At 39.1% G+C, this 23383-nt stretch overlaps 1 protein-coding gene across 1 annotated transcript in view; it reads left to right on the top strand.

The window, feature by feature from the left end:
- The window catches only part of LOC126208066 (transient receptor potential channel pyrexia-like), a 182120-nt gene extending 160540 nt beyond the window's left edge, over positions 1–21580 (top strand). The window contains exons 9-11 of the mRNA XM_049938885.1: positions 4435–4627; positions 18373–18564; positions 21095–21580. Coding sequence (XP_049794842.1) covers positions 4435–4627; positions 18373–18564; positions 21095–21430 — 721 coding nt within the window. The 3' untranslated portion in view covers positions 21431–21580. The remainder of the gene's footprint in view (positions 1–4434; positions 4628–18372; positions 18565–21094) is intronic.
- The last annotated feature ends 1803 nt before the right edge of the window (positions 21581–23383 follow it).

Raw genomic sequence — 23383 nt, 5'->3', positions numbered from 1 at the left:
CTCCTCCACATTCAGTTTACATAATATGTATCAGAGCTGCAGATTCTGCATAGTGCAGACGTCTGAAAGAACAGACACCTTGCATTCATATAATTGCTTCATCTTGATGGGCAGCGAATCACAACCTGCAGTGCAGACGCACATTTACATTTGACTTCTAGTGCGAATCTAAAATTAGTGAGCATAGAGGCCATGGCTGGGTACTGCAGATAGGTGGTGCTGGATGGGAGTGTGGGTCAGCCGGGGAGCATGCTGAAAAAGTCCACGCATTTGCAATAAACACTGTGTCCAGGTAGCACAGTAGTTAACCCAACTGCCTAGTAAGCAGCAGATCCTGGGTTCAAGTCATGGTCCGGAACACATTTTCACTCGTCGTTGCTGATTCCACATAAAGTCCCCATGCAGCTGATATCATTAGTTCCTTCCCTTTACTTTCATTTCCTTTCTGTCCCCTCCACCTTCAATTTATGTAATATGTATCACAGCTGAAGATTCTGCATTCTTTTGAACTTTCCCAAGCTAACAGAAACAGATTCAACAAGTACATCATTTAAGTTCTAGCAAATGGAGGAGTCATGTTGATGTCTATGATTAATTCGAAGCACTGCATGTATTCACTGTCTAAGGGCAAATTTGAGAAAAACTAATTGGCCATTACTTTCCACCAGCTCATACTAATTTCCATTCCCCTACATAATACTTTTCATCAATTGAATAACAACATTTGACAATAGTAACAGTGACTTTATGGAAAAACATAACGCATCTTGGTATAACTATGAAATGTCAAATTTAACAAACTTCTGCACTCTAAACCCAACATGTAAAATAAAAGTTGACACCAAAGACCCTATAGAGATCAAAACAGGAATCAACAGGGCGGATTCATTATTTACAGTATTATGACCAGCAAAATAAGTGAAAAATTAAATTTATTAGAAAATAGGGAATAATTAAATAGCAACATTAATATCCCCACATTTGTGGTGATATTACTGTACTCACTGATCATAAAAATGAATTAAATGTTCTTACATCACAATTAATACATGCTATAAATGGTACAACTCTTCACCTTCCATCGCTTTTCATTAAATAACAATGCACGACAAATAAATAACAAAGCTTCTACAAAAAACAAAGAATTTGAAACTTCCTCACAGATTAAAACTGTGTGCTGGACCGAGACTTGAACTCAGAACCTTTGTTTTTTTGCAGTCTAGTGCTCTAACGACTGAGCTACCCAAGCATGACTCACAACCCATCCTCACAGCTTCAATTCTGCCAGTACCTCATCTCCTAAGTTCTTCGCAGAAGAGCTTCTGTGAAGTTTGGAAGGTAGGAGACGAGGTACTGGCAGAATTGAAGCTGTGAGGATGGGTCGTAAGTCATGCTTGGGTAGTTCAGTTGGTAGAGCATTTGCCCGTGAAAGGCAAAGGTCACGAGTTCGAGTCTCGGTCCGGCACGCAGGTTTAATATGCCAGGAAGTTTCATATCAGCACACACACTGCTGCAGAGTGAAAATCTCACACTGGAACAAAGAATTTAATTGTATCAGTGCCATGCGAACCTCGGACAACTCTGTAAATACTGAAATGGAATTTTATGACAGTTTTCAAAAGGAGTTATTTTCTAGGAATTCAGAAGTCCACATAGAAAAATCATTAATCTATAGATCTGAAACTTGGACTTTAAAAAGAAAAAGAAAGTTACTTGAATGTAAAATCTTATGGAAGACACATTAATAATGACTGGAGAATATTACTTAACCATGAACTTATTAATGAACTGAGTATAGTAGCCAAAATTAAAACCAAATAATATGGCACACTTACAGAGCACCATGAGATGAAAGCCACATTTCCCACTGGAGGATGACCTCTTGGACATCACACAGGAAATACTTGGACAACATTCAAAATAACTTGAGAAAATTAGGATGGAAGAGACTTGCAATTTATTTGCGATGACTTAAGTAAAGCAGCTCAATGCAGCTCATTCTGTAGCAAAGAGCCTCCACAGCCTGTGACACAGAGTAATAACACAACAGCCCTTATCCAATGACTAGAACTAATTAACCACTGAAACTTGCATATTTCTTTTGATTTCATTTCCTTATTCCCATATTCAGTGCATCTAGTTGCCACAATTTGAAACACAGTACATATACAGTTTTGTATTAACTTACATTGTATATTAATTGCACAGATGGACATCAAAATAACACATGAATGAACGAGATTATTTAACCTGCAATACATACAGCTCTAGTTCTTCGCAGAATGAATGGTAATAGGTCACCAATTGTTCAAGAGCAATTTTGTACAGTACTTTGTTTCATTAGCAGTAATGAGGGAGGGAATCTACAGCTATCAGAAATGTTTGATAATCCGCATACTGCGAAACTGTTTGGGACAGGAGGGGGATTGAAACGTGCGTTCATCAAACCCTGTCTAAACAGAATAGTTAGAGTGCTTTTTGGCGTTGCCATCTCAGAAGACATTTTCCTTGTTCTTGAACATCTTGTGAACGTTGTGAACCATGGAATGCACTTGTTCACCAAAAGCATTGACATAATTCTGGGCAGTCATTCCTCTTTGCACAGTAACAAGAAGTTAACAGGAAACCACTTCCCACAATATCGCAGAGCTGCCTTAATAATTAACAAGGTGGGAAAGAAAACAAGCAGGTCGGCACTAAGCTTATCATAAATGAGGCAGAAGTGCAGAACTAACTTTCCTGTGTTTTGCATTGTAGATTGGAAGTGCATTTATTCAAGAGAATCATTCCAAAAGGTGGGATCACAGTGACACACATAACTATCATCAGGCGAACATAAGGTGTTTCTCAGTAATCTCAAAACTGAATGACTAGCAATAAAAATAGGTAGTATTTGTTAGTGATTCAAAAGTTATTTTAAAACTGCTCTTCTCAGTTAAGACCCATATGCCAATAACACCCTATGTACAGTGAAATGTATAAACAAAACGAGGAGAAAGTAACTAGGCATTGAATTCAACTTCATTAATCCCATTTTACAGCCCAGTGTCTTAGGCACTGAGCCCCTTCAGTAATGACAGAATGTAAACAGTTTAACATATAAGCCACTTTGAATGACCATAGAACACAAATTTGAGTTGTTTTTTTGGAAACAACGGGAAGGATTGCTAATTAAACTTATCACTATTTTCATACTATCACTGGTATTGACCACCTGCATTGGAAAACATCCCTGTCTGTAAAAAATTTGTAAGGAATTGCAGCAGAAAGATTCTTTAAAATATAAACAATGTTTATCATGGCTCATGGGTAAAACACTGTTCCCTCCATGGTAGGAATTGCAGCAGGAAGTCTTCGCTGGTCATTCCTGGCCCATTCCCAATGAATACGTGGGAAGGAATTATATCATATGGTTATATGGTTATTTGGAACAGAATTTCTTGCTCTTGCCCACAAAATTGTTTGATGTCAGTGAGCTGTGAGATACCAGCTCAGGACCATGGACAACAGGAAACATGTTACACGTTGCAGATATATGTGGATAACACAGAGTACTTCAAACCTGAGCAAGCCTTTTGGCGAGTCTGCACGCACATCGAGGAAGGTTGTGTGATACTGATTGGAATTTTTCATTGTGCAAAAATGGACCCTTCAGTTGAGGTGATGTGTATCGTCCGTCAAAATCACAGTAAAGGGCCCCAGATTTTGCTGTTTTTCTCTCATCTTAATGACTGCAACATTACTAACACTGCCAATTGAGATGTTAACATAGATACCCACAAAGATAAAATAGCAACTCCATCCCATGGGAAATGTAGGGGAGCAATCACATACCTTGACTAGTCTGCAAAGTCTGTGTATTTGAATGCTACTGCAAGTCTTTGGGGTAGTCTGGAATAATGCTTCAAATGTCGTTGTCAGTATCCAACCCATCTGGCCATCTTACACATTTTTGTAGTCCTTGTCACAGCAAATCACAAATACTGTCAAGGTATGTAGAGGGAGCTGATTAGTTTTTGTTTAACAAGCCTAATCTGCAGACAATAAGCATCCATTTGATTTAAGTCATAAAACATTACTTTCATTATGTATTGTTTCTTCAGGGAAATGCAGAATACAATTGTTCATCTCATAAGATATTTCAATTAATTACATGAGAGAACCCTCAAAACAAGGGTATTTTACCCATTGTCATCACAAACTACTTGTAGCAACTACCAGGATTGTTGATATACTTGTAAAATTTTAGGTTACTTTATGAAGAGCTGAGTATGACTATTAATAAATTACTATTCATCACAATGTCAAACAAACAATACTTTCTGGCCTACAGCTCTGCTCTCAAATGTACTTGTAATTTTGGTCATGATTATCATTGTAACAGAAGTACACTTGAGCTGCACTTCTCAACAGAATGACGTTCTGTGCATCCAGAGGTGCGCTGCGCAGTGTACTCAAGACTGTGGTGATGATGTCTGGAGAGCTGGAGTTCGAGGACATTTTTTATGATGCGGACCAGCCACTGCAGTATGCAGGGACTGCGCATCTGCTGTTTTTCGGCTTCGTGCTTCTCGTCACAGTCATTCTGACAAACTTGCTTGTTGGACTCGCTGTCAGTGATATACAGGTATGGTACCACCATCTGTCTTTATTCTGGTCACCTGAATCATTTCTCATGCAGTGTATTCTATATAAATGACACAGATATCTATGACTCATCACTAGAATCTATATATTTCCTGGTTACTATTCCAATACTAGTTATCCACAAAGATTAAGAGATTTAATTAAAAATGAAAATGTGCCATATATTCAAGCTGTCAAGCATATGACACACAGATTATAGAGAAATCTTCCACATTGAACAAGAGACGAAGAGAAGAAAATTAACCATTTTTACTACATTTTGCAGACATTTGAAATATTAAAAAAAAATGGGAGCTTCAAGAAATAATTCCTATGGAGCTATAACAATTACAATAAATAGATGCTGACTACTCACTTTATATCAAAACTATGTGCTAATATATTCCACACAGCAGGTGACACAGTAAGAGGAATTACATGAGTGCATGTACGCAGTGCACACTCATAAAATGATGGGCAGAAAGTATCAATACTTTAAAACAAATTTCACTGTGGGCCCTAAAGATGCAAACACACAGCAAACTAACAAAACATTACAAGGAGAAGGATAGACTGCTACTCACCATGAATATGACATGTTGATTGCAAACATGCACAATGAAATTACTGTTACATATTGAGCTTTCAGATAAAGTCTCCTATACATTCACACAAGCAGGTACACATCACCCACACATGATTGCTATTTTCAGTCATTCCTGACAGAATGTGTGTGTTTTCCTTTTGGAAGAAGGCTTTAGTCAAAAGCTCAATGTGTAACACTACTTTCGTTGTGCCTGTCTGCAACTCAACATGTCGCCTTTATGGTAAGTAGCAATCTATCCTTTCTGTAATAATGTTAAAACTGTAACCTCTACTTTCCTCTGTTTGAAAACATTATAAGGCTAACATATGAAACTAATATTTCAGAACTTATTTTCTCTCTTTCTCATTTCATCTTTTTCTTTCTTCAAATATAACATTAAGAAGCTAAAATATGTTGCCCAAAATCTCATGATATTCCACTGATGTTTTCTGAGAGATGTAGGACTATGCACCAAAGGATATAAAAGTGCTGGCACAATGCACCAATATTGTAAATTTGCTTTCTCTCTAAATGAATGAACAAAGATAACTGAGCAAGTCCCAGTGAACTATGATAGTGAAAGTCCATTAAGTTGGTAATTACATACGACAGATTTCACAAAATGTACAAGTGCTGCCAGTGCAATTATAAGAATCAGGAAAGTACTAAATCCAATCATCATTGTGCTAAACCTAAGAAATTAAATGATATGTACAACTGGACTGAAATGTACAGTGCAAATCAATTGCTAAGTGGAGAAAACCAATAGTCAAAAGACAGAAAATGGTCAACAAACAAGGAGAAACAGCTACCAGGCAAAGATTGAAGATGGTTCAACAATGAATGTAGATCATCTAATAATGGAATAAATTATTAACAAACAATGAAAATTAACAGGTACACACTACAAAGATTGGTAAATAAAGAGAAAACAGTTGCCAGATAAAGAAAAGAGACCAGAGAATGATTATAAGAGACCACTGATTACAGAAAAAAGATCTCTAAAAAGGTAAAAAATTCCAGCTAAATATGGAAGGAAGATCACTTAACAAACAGCATACAGACAAAGCAAATAAGAAGAAGAATCTAAGAAAGGTAATTAAAGTATGGTTTACACCCAAGGGAACACAAGTAAACAAACATTCCCACTGGCATAAAAAAGGCAGGCAAGTGTGAGTGCTCTTCATTTTGTCATATTCAGTTTGCTAGTATTCCACGGTAAACATTTTGGGACTGATGCATTCCTTTCACAAGGAGTAGTATATTTCTGCTGATGGTCTTTGCTGTACTTGCACTTTTGATAACTACAGAGGTGGCATACTGACTTATGATTCATCGTAGTATGCTGCTTCAAAAGCCTTAACATCTACTAGCATGCTGTGATAAGGCAACAGTGCATTGAACATTGATCAAAAACACTTACTCCTTATAATTAATTGTCCCTTAATTACACATCAATGATATAAACCTTTAAGAAATATTATGAGGGTTGATACAAAAGACAAAAAACACATGTCTTTGACGCAACATACTGGATAAAGACGTGGATTGCAGAGTCGAAGAAAATGGGTACGCATTCCGCTATATGCTAACTTTTTTCCTTTGTTTCTTTTTTTTCCTTTTTTTTGTCTTAGTGTTTTAACACATTCTGATTATTTCTTATAATTGTAATACAAGTATATTCTGCAATATTTAATGTTATTTACACTTCTGTCAGATTAGAAGACAGAGGACAAAATAAATATTTATCTGGTTATTTCCCTACACATGGTGATCTCAGAGCATGCGGTTAGCCAGGAACCTAAGAGGACAGCTTAAATTGCTGCAAGTGAAATGAGCAGAAACAAATTCATGTTTCTCTTTGTCATGGTGTCTCCAAAGTTGTTGAAGATACAACTATAGCAAAGACCATCAGTGGAAATGTAATCCTCTTGTGAGAGGAATGCATCAGGCTCCAACATCTTTTGTGTTCCGCTGTTTCTCGCTCCTTTAGTAAGCCATCAAAGGACATTCGTGTCCTCTCTGCATCAGTGCTAGCTGCGCAATAGCAAACATTCCACGTGGGAAAAATACATCTAAAAACAAAGATGATGTAACTTACCAAACAAAAGTGTTGGCATGTTGATAGACACACAAACGAACACAAACACACACACAAAATTCAAGCTTTCGCAACCAACAGTTGTTTCATCAGGAAAGAGGGAAGGAGAGGGAAAGACGAAAGGATGTAGGTTTTAAGGGAGAGGGTAAGGAGTCATTCCAATCCCGGGAGCGTGAAGACTTACCTTAAGGGGAAAAAAGGACAGGTATACACTCGCACACACACACACACACACACACACACACACACACACACACACACACACACACACACACACACATATCCATCCGCACATATACAGACACAAGCATACATTTGTAAAGGCAAAGATGTTGTTGAATGACAGGTGAGGTATGAGCGGCGGCAACTTGAAATTAGCAGAGGTTGAGGCCTGGTGGGTAACGGAAAGAGAGGATATACTGAAGGGCAAGTTCCCATCTCCGGAGTTCTGACAGGTTGGTGTTAGTGGGAAGTATCCAGATAACCCGGACGGTGTAACACTGTGCCAAGATGTGCTGGCCGTGCACCAAGGCATGTTTAGCCACAGGGTGATCCTCATTACCAACAAACACTGTCTGCCTGTGTCCATTCATGCGAATGGACAGTTTGTTGCTCGTCATTCCCACATAGAAAGCTTCACAGTGTAGGCAGGTCAGTTGGTAAATCACGTGGGTGCTTTCACACGTGGCTCTGCCTTTGATCGTGTACACCTTCCAGGTTACAGGACTGGAGTAGGTGGTGGTGGGAGGGTGCATGGGACAGGTTTTACACCGGGGCAGTTACAAGGGTAGGAGGCAGAGGGTAGGGAAGGTGGTTTGGGGATTTCATAGGGATGAACCAAGAGGTTACGAAGGTTAGGTGGACGGCAGAAAGACACTCTTGGTGGAGTGGGGAGGATTTCATGAAGGATGGATCTCATTTCAGGGCAGGATTTGAGGAAATCGTATCCCTGCTGGAGTCACATCATCTGTGTTTTTAGATATATTTTTCCCACGTGGAATGTTTCCCTCTATATATATATATATATATATATATATATATATATATATATATATATATATATATATATATATATACACACACACACACACAATGTGTGTGTGCGCGAGTGTACACCCGTCCTTTTTTCCCCCTAAGGTAAGTCTTCCCGCTCCCGGGATTGGAATGACTCCTTATCCTCTCCCTTAAAACCCACATTCTTTCGTCTTTCCCTCTTTCCTGATGAGGCAACAGTTTGTTGCGAAAGCTTGAATTTTGTGTGTATGTTTGTGTTTGTTTGTGTGTCTGTCGACCTGCCAGCACTTTCATTCGGTAAGTCACATCATCTTTGTTCATTAATCATATTTTATTAACATTAGCTTCCTTATACATATGTTGCTGCAGCCAGCAGAACCAATGACACATGGCAGTTACTGAAATGTGCAACAATCATTAATGTAAATTCACATCTGCCAATAATTAGAACTGCCATACATCTTGATTTCTTCATATTTTTTCTAATTTTGAGTGCATCTGTGGGTGTCTTGGAGGGATTTTTTATACAGCTGTCTGGGGTATGCCCAGATCTTTTTTTTGTCTGGAGTAATTCAATCGATTGGAAATAAATAGATTTTAATATGTCTTAGTGAAAATTCACTAAATGAGGACAGGCGTAAAGGTAATTTCATACATTTTATATTAAAAACCATCACACTTAGATTGTCTCCCATGCATATGCTTTCCATACTTCTTTACTGAGGACAATGAGAAGCTCCGGCAATTGACAATTAGTTGCACCACAGTGCTGCCCTATCTGCCAGACAATTGGGCGCAGGTATGAGCAAAACCATCTTCGAGACTTGACATTAAACCCTGTTAACTGCCAAACATTTGGCAGATGTTTTGTAGGTGCCTGTAACTTTCTATTACCAGTCTTCAACACTACTGTTGAAGACTGGTAATAGAAAGGACTCTGGTTTACATCTCCTTTACAACATTTTCTTTTTTTTTACTTTTATTTACATTCCATATTTTCTGTCAAGTAGAAACTGTAATAAAGAAACACTGAATTGTATTTTTCTAATAACAATAATACACTCCTGGAAATGGAAAAAAGAACACATTGACACCGGTGTGTCAGACCCACCATACTTGCTCCGGACACTGCGAGAGGGCTGTACAAGCAATGATCACACGCACGGCACAGCGGACACACCAGGAACCGCGGTGTTGGCCGTCGAATGGCGCTAGCTGCGCAGCATTTGTGCACCGCCGCCGTCAGTGTCAGCCAGTTTGCCGTGGCATACGGAGCTCCATCGCAGTCTTTAACACTGGTAGCATGCCGCGACAGCGTGGACGTGAACCGTATGTGCAGTTGACGGACTTTGAGCGAGGGCGTATAGTGGGCATGCGGGAGGCCGGGTGGACGTACCACCGAATTGCTCAACACGTGGGGCGGGAGGTCTCCACAGTACATCGATGTTGTCGCCAGTGGTCGGCGGAAGGTGCACGTGCCCATCGACCTGGGACCGGACCGCAGCGACGCACGGATGCACGCCAAGACCGTAGGATCCTACGCAGTGCCGTAGGGGACCGCACCGCCACTTCCCAGCAAATTAGGGACACTGTTGCTCCAGGGGTATCGGCGAGGACCATTCGCAACCGTCTCCATGAAGCTGGGCTACGGTCCCGCACACCGTTAGGCCGTCTTCCGCTCACGCCCCAACATCGTGCAGCCCGCCTCCAGTGGTGTCGCGACAGGCGTGAATGGAGGGACGAATGGAGACGTGTCGTCTTCAGCGATGAGAGTCGCTTCTGCCTTGGTGCCAATGATGGTCGTATGCGTGTTTGGCGCCGTGCAGGTGAGCGCCACAATCAGGACTGCATACGACCGAGGCACACAGGGCCAACACCCGGCATCATGTTGTGGGGAGCGATCTCCTACATTGGCCGTACACCACTGGTGATCGTCGAGGGGACACTGAATAGTGCACGGTACATCCAAACCATCATCGAACCCATCGTTCTACCATTCCTAGACCGGCACGGGAACTTGCTGTTCCAACAGGACAATGCACGTCCGCATGTATCCCGTGCCACCCAACGTGCTCTAGAAGGTGTAAGTCAACTACCCTGGCCAGCAAGATCTCCGGATCTGTCCCCCATTGAGCATGTTTGGGACTGGATGAAGCGTCGTCTCACGCGGTCTGCACGTCCGGCACGAACGCTGGTCCAACTGAGGCGCCAGGTGGAAATGGCATGGCAAGCCGTTCCACAGGACTACATCCAGCATCTCTACGATCGTCTCCATGGGAGAATAGCAGCCTGCATTGCTGCGAAAGGTGGATATACACTGTACTAGTGCCGACATTGTGCATGCTCTGTTGCCTGTGTCTATGTGCCTGTGGTTCTGTCAGTGTGATCATGTGATGTATCTGACCCCAGGAATGTGTCAATGAAGTTTCCCCTTCCTGGGACAATGAATTCACGGTGTTCTTATTTCAATTTCCAGGAGTGTATGTTATTTTCAACTATAGGTCATTCATTTGAAACAAATTAAAATTTGACATGGACATGTGAATACATCAATACTAATCCAGAACAAATTTCACTCTGCCGCAGTGTGTGAACAGAAATGAAAGTTCCACACAGGTTAAAAGCAGATTAACATGTCAGGAAGTTTCATCAATAATACTGGTGCATGTTCTATGCTTGTTTCTCCACTAAACGACGGAAGAAGAAATTAGTGGGCATTAGCAGTACATGAAGGAGTATTATTGATGAATATAACTCGTTTCACATGTCTGTATCAAATTTTAATTTGTTTCATGTGATACATAATTAAAAATAAAATGTTATTTTCATTAGAAAACTGTGATTCAATATTTACTTATTACAATTTCAACTTTACAAAAAATACGGAATTTAAATAAAAGTAAGAAGAAAAAAAAATGTTGTAAAGGAGATCTGAACTAGTGACTTTTCATCACCAGTCTTCGAAGCTATCTTTTTCAGATGTATGTGAGTGGTTACAAGGTGATCCCCTCATCCTGCAGACGAGGTCTGCGCACGTCATCTTGAAGAAAAATGTAATGTCTCCCTGTCACTGAGAATGAGACACTCACTATAAGTTACCTTTTTATGTGCAGCACACCCCAGCTGCAGGATAGATCCAAGAAAACACTGGCCAAAAAATTGGCATAGTACTGTCAACAGCACGGGTGATGCTGAAGAAAAGTAAAATATTCCTGTACAAAAGCCCAAAAATGAAGAATGCTTGTCACTGTTGTCCAACAGATAAGATATCAACATTCTCTTGATCTATGTCACAGCATTGGTCTTAGTGCGAGGGAAAAGGGGCAGTGGGTTCACTATGTGTGGGGTACCCATTCAGCTACAGGCATCTATGAAACATCTGCCAAATGTTTGGCAGATAACAGTGCTCAGAAATCATCCCATTATAAGAGGCAACTTTTCTAGTTTTTCTTTTTCAAAATTATGTCGCATTGCTTTAGGATATTGATGTCTGGGCACAGATTTTCAAATCCTCTTAGGATATGTGAAGAAAATCAAAACTAGGCCTTTCGATAAGGTCTTCTTGTCAGATACAAGCTCATATTTAGGCACACAGTTGTAAAATCTATACAACCTGCTGTCTGGCTAGAGCACAAACACATATACAGTGCATAAAAATCCAACAATAACTCAAATACACTGCAGTCATTTTTACAAGTCTTGAAAAGAACAACCACAGTTTTGTGAAAGACTCAATGAGGGTGACATTTAGCAGCAGCACCAGGGATGTTGTGGCCTGACATCACTAACTGCACTTTCAGAAATTTCAGGATTCAACTTTTTATTCTTTGAGACTGTTTTGATACGAGGTACACCTTTGTCAGCACAGAGACAAAGAAGGAAACATTCCTCCTCTCATGTCCTGCCCTGCAGGACACTGTGGCCATAGACCAACTTATTATCAACAGACCGTATGTGTCTGGGAAAATAATCTGACATGATCAAAATGTCTGGGGTTTTCAAAGTCTTTGAATGTGGTCAACAATAAATCAAGTGTAAATGCTAACCTTTCTTCAGGTTACGTTGTTTGATGGTGATTAGTGTTCTGCTTATAAATTTCCTCCTCATCTACAATGAATTAGAAACAGAAAAACATCAACCAGCATATCTACAAAGTTTGAAATAAACGCCAAAAACTGGAGCTGCAATTCAATGTTTAGTACACTATCTCCATGCGTTTCATTATTACATGCAAATTCAGAGACCTACATTCTTATTTTCCTATGCCATTTTGGTCAGTTTATCAAAAACAATGCACTCCCTGTGCAAAACAATTCTCTCTTAAAGTTTTGCACTGTGGCTCTAATTGTAGTGTTGCATCCTGTGCAGTGAATATTAGTGCCAGAAAACAATAACACAATGTTCACAGGCTATAGTTGTTATATCGAGTTCTCTTCTGTTCCCTCGCATGACTATAAATGGTTGTTCACAGACACAAGCGAATGGTAGCGAACAGTGGCAAATTATCTGTGAAGACTTGCTTGTTGGGTTTGCTTCTATCTGCTCCGGTGTAAACCACATGTGGACAAGCTACATCATTTTTTGTGTAATTGACTTCTTCCGATATTCCAATAGATAATCATTGCTCTTCTGTAAATCTTGGTGATGGCACATTTAGTCCCAAGAGGTACCAAGCAATAATTCCCCTATCAGATATTGACACCATAAATTTGTTAGTACCCTCATACTTAAAACTTCTAGTCTTTTGTCTGATGACTTAGCTTCAGTGAAGTACTTTGTGACATTTCTAATACAGTGCTAAGAGACCTGGTGCTTACTCTTTAGTTCTTAGCAACAGAGTGCAGCAACATATTCTCTTCAACATCTTCACTATACTTCGATGACTGGTTTACCCCGGGCACTAAATGCTGAAGGTGCCACAAATGCACTATACTCCATCAGATGTCTAGGTGCTGATGGGATGTATGTACTGGGAAATATTTCTTGGCAGAGTTATCTTCCAACTACTGCTCTTCCATCTGCAATGCCCTAAATGACATTCATGACACTATTTTACTCACTTGTGGAAGTTGCGATGTAAAGAACATTATGAAATATCTTTAGCAGCTGCTGGCACGGTGCATATCAGCTACAGCAAGAGGCCCAGGGCTGTTGTGAACAGGACGCATGTGCCATATATTGCTTTAAGTCATTAGCCGCAGCTCAAATTTCATGTGACATGGGACTGTACACTCTGCCAGTCAGCAACATTTGGTTCACAAGTTCTTACGTAATTTCTCATACTGCATACTCACACAGAGGAAATGAGCTTTTTCCCATATCTCCCCAGTGCTGGGTGATGCAAATCAGGACTTTGGTGTGTCATGTAATGCATCTGTGGGAGAATAATATGTCACAATCTTGAGGTTCTCTGGTGCCTCATTTCGTGATTAACTTATTTTCTTTATCTTGTAAATGTTATCAACAGGAGAAAAATTAACAACAATCATTATTGAGTTGCTTTTCATATCAGCATGCAGTCCTTGGAATGTTTCGGCTCATTTATGACTCACCCTGTATAGAGCAAGAGAATTCAAAGAAGAAACAAACAAAAAAAAATTAATTATGTAATTATTTTTTTGAGATGATAAACGAAATTTTATTGCTCTTCACAAAAAGTGGTTAGAATTTACTGTTGAAATTATGTGTATTTGCTAACAGACAGTTTTTGTTTCCTGAGTGTCCTGCCAACAGACTCACTACATTCTTTCTAAAGTTTTTTGAGCCTCCTGGGTGGTGCTACACGAGTATTGGAGCTGGCATCTAGATTTATCTACTACAGATCTCCTGGCTTAAACATGAACATGAAACTACTTCACAACAGTTCTTTTCAGAACCAACCAACCACACACCTAAGCCATAACATTCGGATTTTCCAGCTCAACGTCGAAGGGCTCAGCCAATCTAAATCACATCATCTCTCCCGTATGTTACTCAAAAACAATGTAGATGTGTCAGTCATTCAAGAAACTCATATAGTTACGAATGAAGACTGTATTCCAAGAGGACGTGTAGCTGGCTATGAAGTCCTGGGAGCTACATACCACCAGAGCTACAGCTGTGCTACCCATATACGCAGTAACATTGAAAATGTGCATCTGATATCTGCAAACTCCATAAAAAATATTGAGACTGTCTCAGTTAAAGTTAAAGATGTTACTGTAACAAATGTCTAGAAGCCTCCAGCAGATAACTGGCCAGCTCATGTTCTTCCCGTTCCATCACATTGAAGTGGATATATTGGCGACTTCAACAGCCATCACAGCAATTGGAAATACAGCGATACTGATGAAAATTGTGAGGATCTGGCAAATTGGGCTGAACATACCAACCTTAGCCCAGCTTTTGACTCAAAGGACAAGGGAACATTTAAATTTGCAGCCTGGAACAAGGATTCCAATCTTGACCTATGTTTTGTAACACAGGACTCCCAGAGACAACTTCTACATACAGTAAGGACAGTCCTAGGAGGTTTCCCAAAAAGCCAACACCGGCCAGTAATTCTAGACATAGGAATTCAAATTCCTGTAATGAGATCAATGCCTAGACCAACATGGAACTTCAGAAAAGCAGACTGGACTAAATTCTCCAGAGAACTTGATAAAGTGATCAGATGGATCCCCCCATTAAGTGAAAATTATGTAAGATTCGTCGGAGCAGTTCTAACAACAGCAAAAAAATTCATGCCTGGAGGGTTCCAGAGAGAATATATACCAGCCTGGAGTAATGACTGTGAAGAACTGTATCAGTCCTATTTAACCACCAATGATAGCGGAACTGCTGCAGAACTCCTAAAACACCTTGATAATGCTCGTAAAAAGGACTGGGAGCGAAAAACAGAAAGTCTGGATTTTTAAGAGGTCACGCAGAGAGACATGGAATCTCTTGAGAAAACTGGGAGGAAGTCGACCACCCACCCGAAAATATCCTGAAGTAACACCAGACCAGATTGTGAACAGAATAAGTTCTCTCTCCAAAGCACCCCCCCCTCCCCCCATAAGCTACACACTAGAATGGTTAAGAAAAAGCTTAAAAACCTGAAGCAGAAGGCACCCAACAAATCAGAGTACTACAGAGACTTCACTGTAGATGAGATCACTGCAGCAATCAAAGAAATGAAAAAAGGCAAAGCTCCAGGATTTGATGGGATATAGCCGGAGTTCCTCATCAATTGTGGAAACAGGACTCGTAGATGACTTGCAAGTTTCTTCACTAATATTATGCTATCAGGGAGCATGCCAAAAGCCTCAAAAAAAAAAAAAAAAAAAAAAAAAAAATCATATAAATACTGAAGCCGGGTAAACCAGAAAAACAAAACTGCTAGCTATTGCCCAATCGCCTTCCTGAGCTGCTCCAACATGCTTTTGGAAAGAGACATCCTCAACCGAATCGGTCCAAAGACACATGAAGTTATTCCCATCGAACAGGCAGGAGTCAGACCAAATAGAAGCTGCACTGACCAAGTGCTCAGGTTAAATACACACATAGAAGCTGGATTTCAACGTTGCCTTAAAATGTCAGTGGCTTTTATTGTTCTTACTGCTGCCTATGATACAATATGGAGACAAGGACTCTTGTACAAACTTGCCAGTGTCACACACTGCCAAACCACAATCAGGCTCATAAACAACATGCTATCTGAGAGATACTACCAAGTAGGCCTTGGCAACCAACTAGGCAGACAGAAGAAACTTGATAATGGTCTTCCTCAAGGCTCACTTTTGGTGCCAATCCTGTTCATCTTCTATACGTCTGACCTCCCTGAAACAAAGGAAGTTCATCTATGCAGATGATTTGGCCTTGGCCACCCAGCAGAGAACATTCTTGAAGTTGATGGGGAGATCCTATCCGCAGATCTAAGCACAATAGATGAATACTTCAAAAAGTGGAGACTGATACCAAATCCAACGAAGACTAAAGTCAGCTGCTTTCACCATAACAACAGAATGGCCAATGCGAAGTTGAATGTCACCTTTAATGGTCAGGTCCTTCAGCACCAAGACTCTCCAGAATATCCAGGAGTGACTCTTGATAGAACCCTCTCCTATAAGAAGCACATAGAAAACACTGCATCAAAGCTGAGATCATGCAATATCATCATACAGAAGCTGAGTGGTATCTCTTGGGGCGCAAGAGCAACGACACTGCGATGCACTGCCTTAGGGCTGGTCTATTCTGTTGCTGAATAGTGTGCCCCAGGGTGGTTCAATAGCACACATGTGAGAAAAATTAACGTGGAGCTAAATGCAGCAATGAGGACAACAACAGGCTACATCAAATCTCCTCCTCTATACTGGTTACCACCTCTGGCAACATTGCTCCACGAGACCTCTAAAGACAGAATGCCCTCCTCAAGGAATACCAAAAATTACTTAAAATTCACGAGCTTCCAATGCACTCTGACGTTCCTGCATTCCGAATGAACCAATTAAAGTCTAGGCAGCCATCTGTCCTACTGGCAGAATCACTACAGGCAGCAACTTTCAGTATCAACAAAAAGTGGACAGAAATGTGGAACACTATTGCCCATGAGGAACATCAGACCCTCCAAAGACTTGACACAAGACCACCCGGTATGGAACTAATGTGATGTGCCTGGAAATCAATTAATCAAATCTGCACAGGCCACGGCATCTGTGCTGAAAACCTCTACTGATGGGGAAGGGCTTCATCTTCTCAGTGTGACTGTGGAAATGAACACCAGACGATCCCTCTCATTGTAACAAGCTGTAGCAGAAGAGCCTACCATGGGAACTTGGAAGATTTATTTGAAGTGTCAGATGCAGCCCTTGAATGCATCGACAAATTTGATATTTATTTAAAGACTTATTTTTTAAATTATAAATTATGAAAGTAATATATTTTTGTAAAATTTTGTAAAGCTATGTAATCCACAATTGCTAGTCGCTGTTGTGTGTGTGTGTGTGTGTGTGGGGGGGGGGGGGGGGCGTGTGCATGCACATGCGTGTGCATTAGAGAGCTCTGTCAAGTCTATATGAGGTGCATCAACTATTAATCTGCATTCCTAATTTGGATGTCACTGGCAAAATTTTGTCAGTTTTCAAGCTGGAGGAACCACATGATTGATAGTAATGATAACTACTTAAATCATTCAATTTTATCCACTGAACATGCTTGTTTATCTAGCATCAGGTATTTCAAGTATTATGAAGTCTTTTGAAAGATATAACCCCCGGTCATCATAAACTTCACACTACGATATTTCAACTGGACATCTGAAAATGATCGTCAGGTGTCCAGTTTAAATATGGTGGAGTGAAATTTACGATGACCAGCTGCGATCCCAAAATTTCTTTGAACAATTAATTCACTGGAAAATTTTAAATTTCACAGATATAATTCTTCTTAGTGGCACTGATCTTTCCTTTAATCAGCTCAGAACCTGCATCATAACTTCAAAACACAATAACAATAGAATAAAGGGAAAAAAACTATTTAGACTCAAAAACATCTATACTTATCTCTGAATACTAATCACAAGACTCTACTGGACACATGAAAACTAGATCTTTACTTCCAGTACTGTAAACCACAAAAACTCTCTATAAATAAAAATCAATTGAGTTAAAGTGTTTCCAGTGTGCTTCCGCAGCTCTTCAGCTGGAATACTATTAAGGCGAAGTTAACTGAAACAAGTTTAAAACTGTTTCAGATGCAGAAATATTCATCCAATATTGTGGAGCATGCCTTCATTATATATTGATTACACCCAAATGTGAGCATGTCCTCAAGGAAGTCATTTCTGTTGGTGGATGTGAAGTCTGTATCAACTACAAGATACAAATTACTTTCTTTATGAGAGTAATAAAACATATTTCAACTTACAAAATGGGTTTACTGAATTAAAATTCAGAAGTTGCAACAATTAATAATGGTAGTGGTCTCGCCGAGTTACATGTGAACCTCTTCTTTTTAAATGAAATACTCTAATGCTAAGCCTTTTGCTACACTCCAGTTCACAAGATTTCTCTTTTACACACATCAGGGTCTACAGCGTTCAGCAGGTCTGGACCGTCTTGTACGACAGGCTGAATTGGTGGCCCATCTGGAGAGTGCCCTCTTTTCACGTTTGTTGACATGGCTGCCACCACGACTTCTCTCTATGGCCCATCAAAGTGCACTGTTGCTCACTTCTCCATACCACAGTTCAGTTTACGTCCGGCCCAACCATCCACAGGTGATTAAATAATCTCTAATTACATTTACATTAGTGCATTATCACCTGCTTATCAAATTTTCCTGCATGACAATGGATATTTACTGCTAAAAGTTTAGACGTTTCAACTTGGTTTCGGAAAATATACTACTTCTAGATAAAGTGCCACAAATAAATAAAAAGCAGAAAAGTTGGTCTGTGTGTATGGCATAATAGAAATACCACGAAAAATACATAAAACTGGAACTTATTAACACCCAGATCAAGTGAATAGGAAAATCTTAATGTACTGGTATTGAATAAAATTACTTAAGAATTGTTGCTTATAGGCTGTCATGTTTCTCATTTATCCTGAGTCTTGTAGGGTTTTGTTTTCCTTTATGTTTGTATTTCAATAAAAAATGAATAAATATAAATAAAAAGAAATGTATTTCAATCAAAATAAAGAAATACAAACCAAAAGGAAAGTGACACTCTGCAAGATTGAGTAAACAGCCTGATGAAAAAGAAGCAGCAGCAGCTTCCTTTTGAAGACAGGAGGAAGGTTGTGAGTTTCACAACCTATAGTATTTTCATTATAGACACAGTGCTGGAACAACTGGCCAATGATGGTGAAAAAAACATACTGTCACTTTGTGCAACAGAAATAATTTGGAGAAATCATAAAAAACCTAAATCTGAATGACCAAATGGAAAATTAAACACCTTCATCCTGAATATAAGAACAATGTGTTAACTACTACAACATGTCACTTAATGTTTGCTCTTCTTGAGTCCATAGTTCATTTAACCTGAATACAAGGTGTTAGTCACAGGCAAGTTGTTGAATGACCAAATCCCATTAAAAATGTTGAGAATGTGCAAATAAGCATTACATGGCTGGATGAATGACCAGGAGTATGTTCAAAGTATTGAATGGTCTCCACATGTGTTCTTTCAGCAATTACCTCACAATCATCTATAGACTCAGAAACAAGCAGACTGGCAGACACTACAACAGCAATACCATTCATCTGCTGTGCAAGCTGTAAGTGATACCTGCCCCCTCATACTAACGTTGCTCTCATAGTTCAGGCAGCATATAAAACAAGCATGCAATTGTATTTGCATTAAATCAGAGGTGAAACATGGAGGTAGCAATCATTTACATGAATTTATACCGACAAAAATGAAATCTTGCTGTTAAAAAATTTTCTTCTGCTCACAGAATTCACCATGTGCCAAGTTGTATTTACCTACTTAACTTTGAGAAAATAGTTTCTGCTACAATGCACACCCATTTTTCTGGAAATGAATGAACTGAAAATGAACAATTATTCCACAGCTATTTTTGATGATACAACTTAATTGTTTAGTTGTCCAGTTCTTACAATTTTACCTGGAACAATGGGACTGTATTTATTTACTATCCATCTTTACACATTGCAAAGCAGTAAATTTGTCCTTTGTGAACATACACACATACAATTACATAAGTAAAACCCATGGTCTAAAAGATATTTTCAGATCATAATTGGCTATCAAAACACAAAATGTCCATCATACTGCACACAATATATTCAACATTTTCACATATATAAGTTTGATCTAAATGAAACTACATTAGTACTTCTATGGCACAATTTGAATTCTTCTACTTTATGAAATGCTTTTTCTGTAAGCCATTTCTGTATGGTGGTTTTAAACATACTCACCACAGCATCATCCTACTTTTTCCTCTTGAGCCTTGCCTTCCAGTAAAAAAATGAAAGGAAGGTCACATTAGCAGGCTACACCAGAAGATCAAATACATAGGCCAATTCTTGACATTCAGTACTTAACCTGTTTCTGTTTTAATTCATAATTCTCTGTAACATTCCCCCAGGAGAACTATTCACTCTGGTAGCAATGCACTGTAATTGACTGACTATATATATTCAGCAAATTTGTGATATCTATACTGCAGACTGCATAAACCAGAATTTTTTCTTTTTAAGTGAGATTTAATAATAACATTATGTATCCTTCTGGAATAGAGCACTTTTTACTGTATCAACAAATAATTTCATGCAGATACTTCCGTTCAACAGAAATAGAAATTTTGTTGTTCTGTACTATTTGTCAAACAGGGTAGTAGAAAGACTGGAAAATTTATGTCTAAGAGACAAGGAGTAAAAAATAGTGGAATTCAACACTAATTTTGTTTATATGTCTTACAGGACAAGACATGGCATGCATTTAATGCAGACAACAAATGACATTTTAGTTGAGTTGCTATGAAGCACAAATGTCTCACTCAACAAATGTTGACAGTAAATATCTGCCTAGAATATAAAATATGCAGCTGAACATTTTTTTCTTAATAACTGTTGTCTCTTTCTGCACATATAATTTTAAAAAAATAAAAAGAAAGACAGTTGATATAAACTAAACTATGGAAGAAAAAGTAAACTATTCAGATCCCTATTTCCCTCTGAGTTGCAAATACCTCATAAATCTTAAGTTATGTATTATTTATCAATCATGAAGTCTAACACGTATTCTGAACTGATTACGTACACTGTAATTGCAGGCTGATCGATTACCTGCAGAAATAGCACGTTCTGCGTATCGGCTTGTCGCAGAAAGAAGATCACTGCTTCAACATCCTGGACGAATAAACAAACACGAACTTGCCTACTCAGTGTTTTTTGATCCTACAGAGCATGATGATGAGTTGTGTACCCTTAGACGAGTGGCTTCTGCACCTACAGACCGTATGATAGCACATGTCAAGGCAATGCATGCTGAACAACGGCAACAAAATTCTTTGTCTGAAGAACGTTTCAATAAGATTACCAGCCAGTTGGAAGAATTGCAAAATTCCTTGTGGGAAAAGAGTAATTCAGATGAACAACACAAGTATTAATGTTCTGTCAAACATCTGTATTAAAATACAAATATGTAAAGCAATACCAGCACATTAATAATAAAATTACAACAAACCCATGGTATAACACATCTTCCTAACATGCTGATTGTGCTAATATGCAAGTACATTTCCCTTCTACCAAAATAAAAAAAGGAATATTAAATCAAATTTTAAAATGTGAAGTCCAGATTGTGTTTGGAACTGGTACTCTATTTATTTACTTATTTATTTATTTGACATGTTATCTGATATTACGTAGTAAAATTTTGAAATGATTTCATTTGTATATCTAGTATGTCTTGAGTTGTTCCCCCCTTTTCCCATTCCTGAGTAGTCTATTAGTCAGAACACAGACCATAAGATCACAATCATCAATCTAGCATTCCAAGAAGTAGAAAAGTCAAGGGCCTGGTGAAATGTGTTAAGTGTATAGTTCCTTAACTGCACAGTCAGTTCATATCTACAATGCATTGTCATAATGACCAGCCTGAAAACAAATTTTACACAGAATTTTTGGCATTCAGGATGTTTCACCAGTGCCTTGGCCTCATCTTTCCCATCAGAATTGTAACAGGTATTGATACATGTCTCAGGTGAGTGAAATTTGAGTGAAGTGCAACATTTGTACGGAAATGAAATGAAGGCATGTCAGTTAATTTATGTTAATGTACACATAAGAGTGCTGTCAGTTACTCCACAATTAAACTTTCCTTTTAACAGTTGCTATCATTAACCTTTAAAATAGGGTGAGCTAAAATCACTACCTAAAGAGAATTTATTTTCACTTTTACAGACGGTGCAGTTTTCACACATTTAAATCACATTCTGAACAACCTCTCACAGTTTATTTGTTTACGTTTATAGGAGTGCATAGTTTCACGGCGATATGTACTAATAAAGGTTCAGGCTTCCAGCCATGTCAAGAGGTTTAAAATCCACAATATCTCTGCTGAGTACTCCTCAGCCACTGTGAAATGGTGACTGTCTTCTGGTTGCTGCTGCCGTCCTTATATAGCCATGCTCCCTTCCATAACGTCACTGGTACCCACTCCACCACCATATATGGTAACGTTTGCATTGTGCAGCTTCTGCACCCGCTTCAGCCTTCCAATGGCCGGGTCCCACGTTGTGCTTAGCTGCAGGCCGCCGTCTTTATTGAGCATGTTGTCACAAGTTTTTATTTCAATGGCTTATTTTTTTCATGCTATCCCAAAAACTGTTAGTCCATGTGATAATAGATGTCTTGTTGAAAGCAGTATGATGACCTTTTTCTAATGCATGCTCTGCTACCACTGATTTCTCTGGGTACTGTAGATGAAAACATCTCTCGTGTTCTACACAGCACTGTTCAATGGTACGCACAGTCTGTCCGATATAGAACCGTGACATCCACATGGTATTTTACATACTCCTGGTATTATGAGGCCTTCATCATCTTTCACAGACCTCAAAAGTTGTTGAATTTTTGCTGGAGCCCTGAAGACCAAATCAATTTTATTCCTCTATAGGAGCCGGCTTATCTTTCCTGTTATTGAGCCACAGAATGTCAAGAACACATACTTCTTCGAGTCCTCCTCGGAGTCTTTGTGATGTGTGGTATTGCAGGACTTAGTCTCTGAGCAGTGAGCAGCCACGCACCTGGAGTGAACTCGGACTTCTCGTGTAAATATTGAGGTGGAGTATTGTGTTTTGCGATGAGTTTGTGAATGATCGAATTGTGTCAAATGGATATGCACTCAAGTGTAATAGTAATTCTAAATATGACCACTTTTGCTATTAGTTTTCTTTCTGAATAAACATTATTCTACCCAAATTGCAACTGTGTGGCCTACATAATTTATGGGTTGTTAATTTAGTTCCCGATATTATTATTACTGTTATTATATGTTACGTTAACTTTGTATTTCGCAAACTTGCCCTCAGCCAGACAATTTAACCAAAGGGGCGCAA

The sequence above is a fragment of the Schistocerca nitens genome, chromosome 1 (genome assembly GCF_023898315.1).
Source record: "Schistocerca nitens isolate TAMUIC-IGC-003100 chromosome 1, iqSchNite1.1, whole genome shotgun sequence".
NCBI lineage: Eukaryota > Metazoa > Arthropoda > Insecta > Orthoptera > Acrididae > Schistocerca > Schistocerca nitens.
Note: the sequence above shows the minus strand (reverse complement) of the source record. Positions and strands in the feature narration are given on the sequence as shown.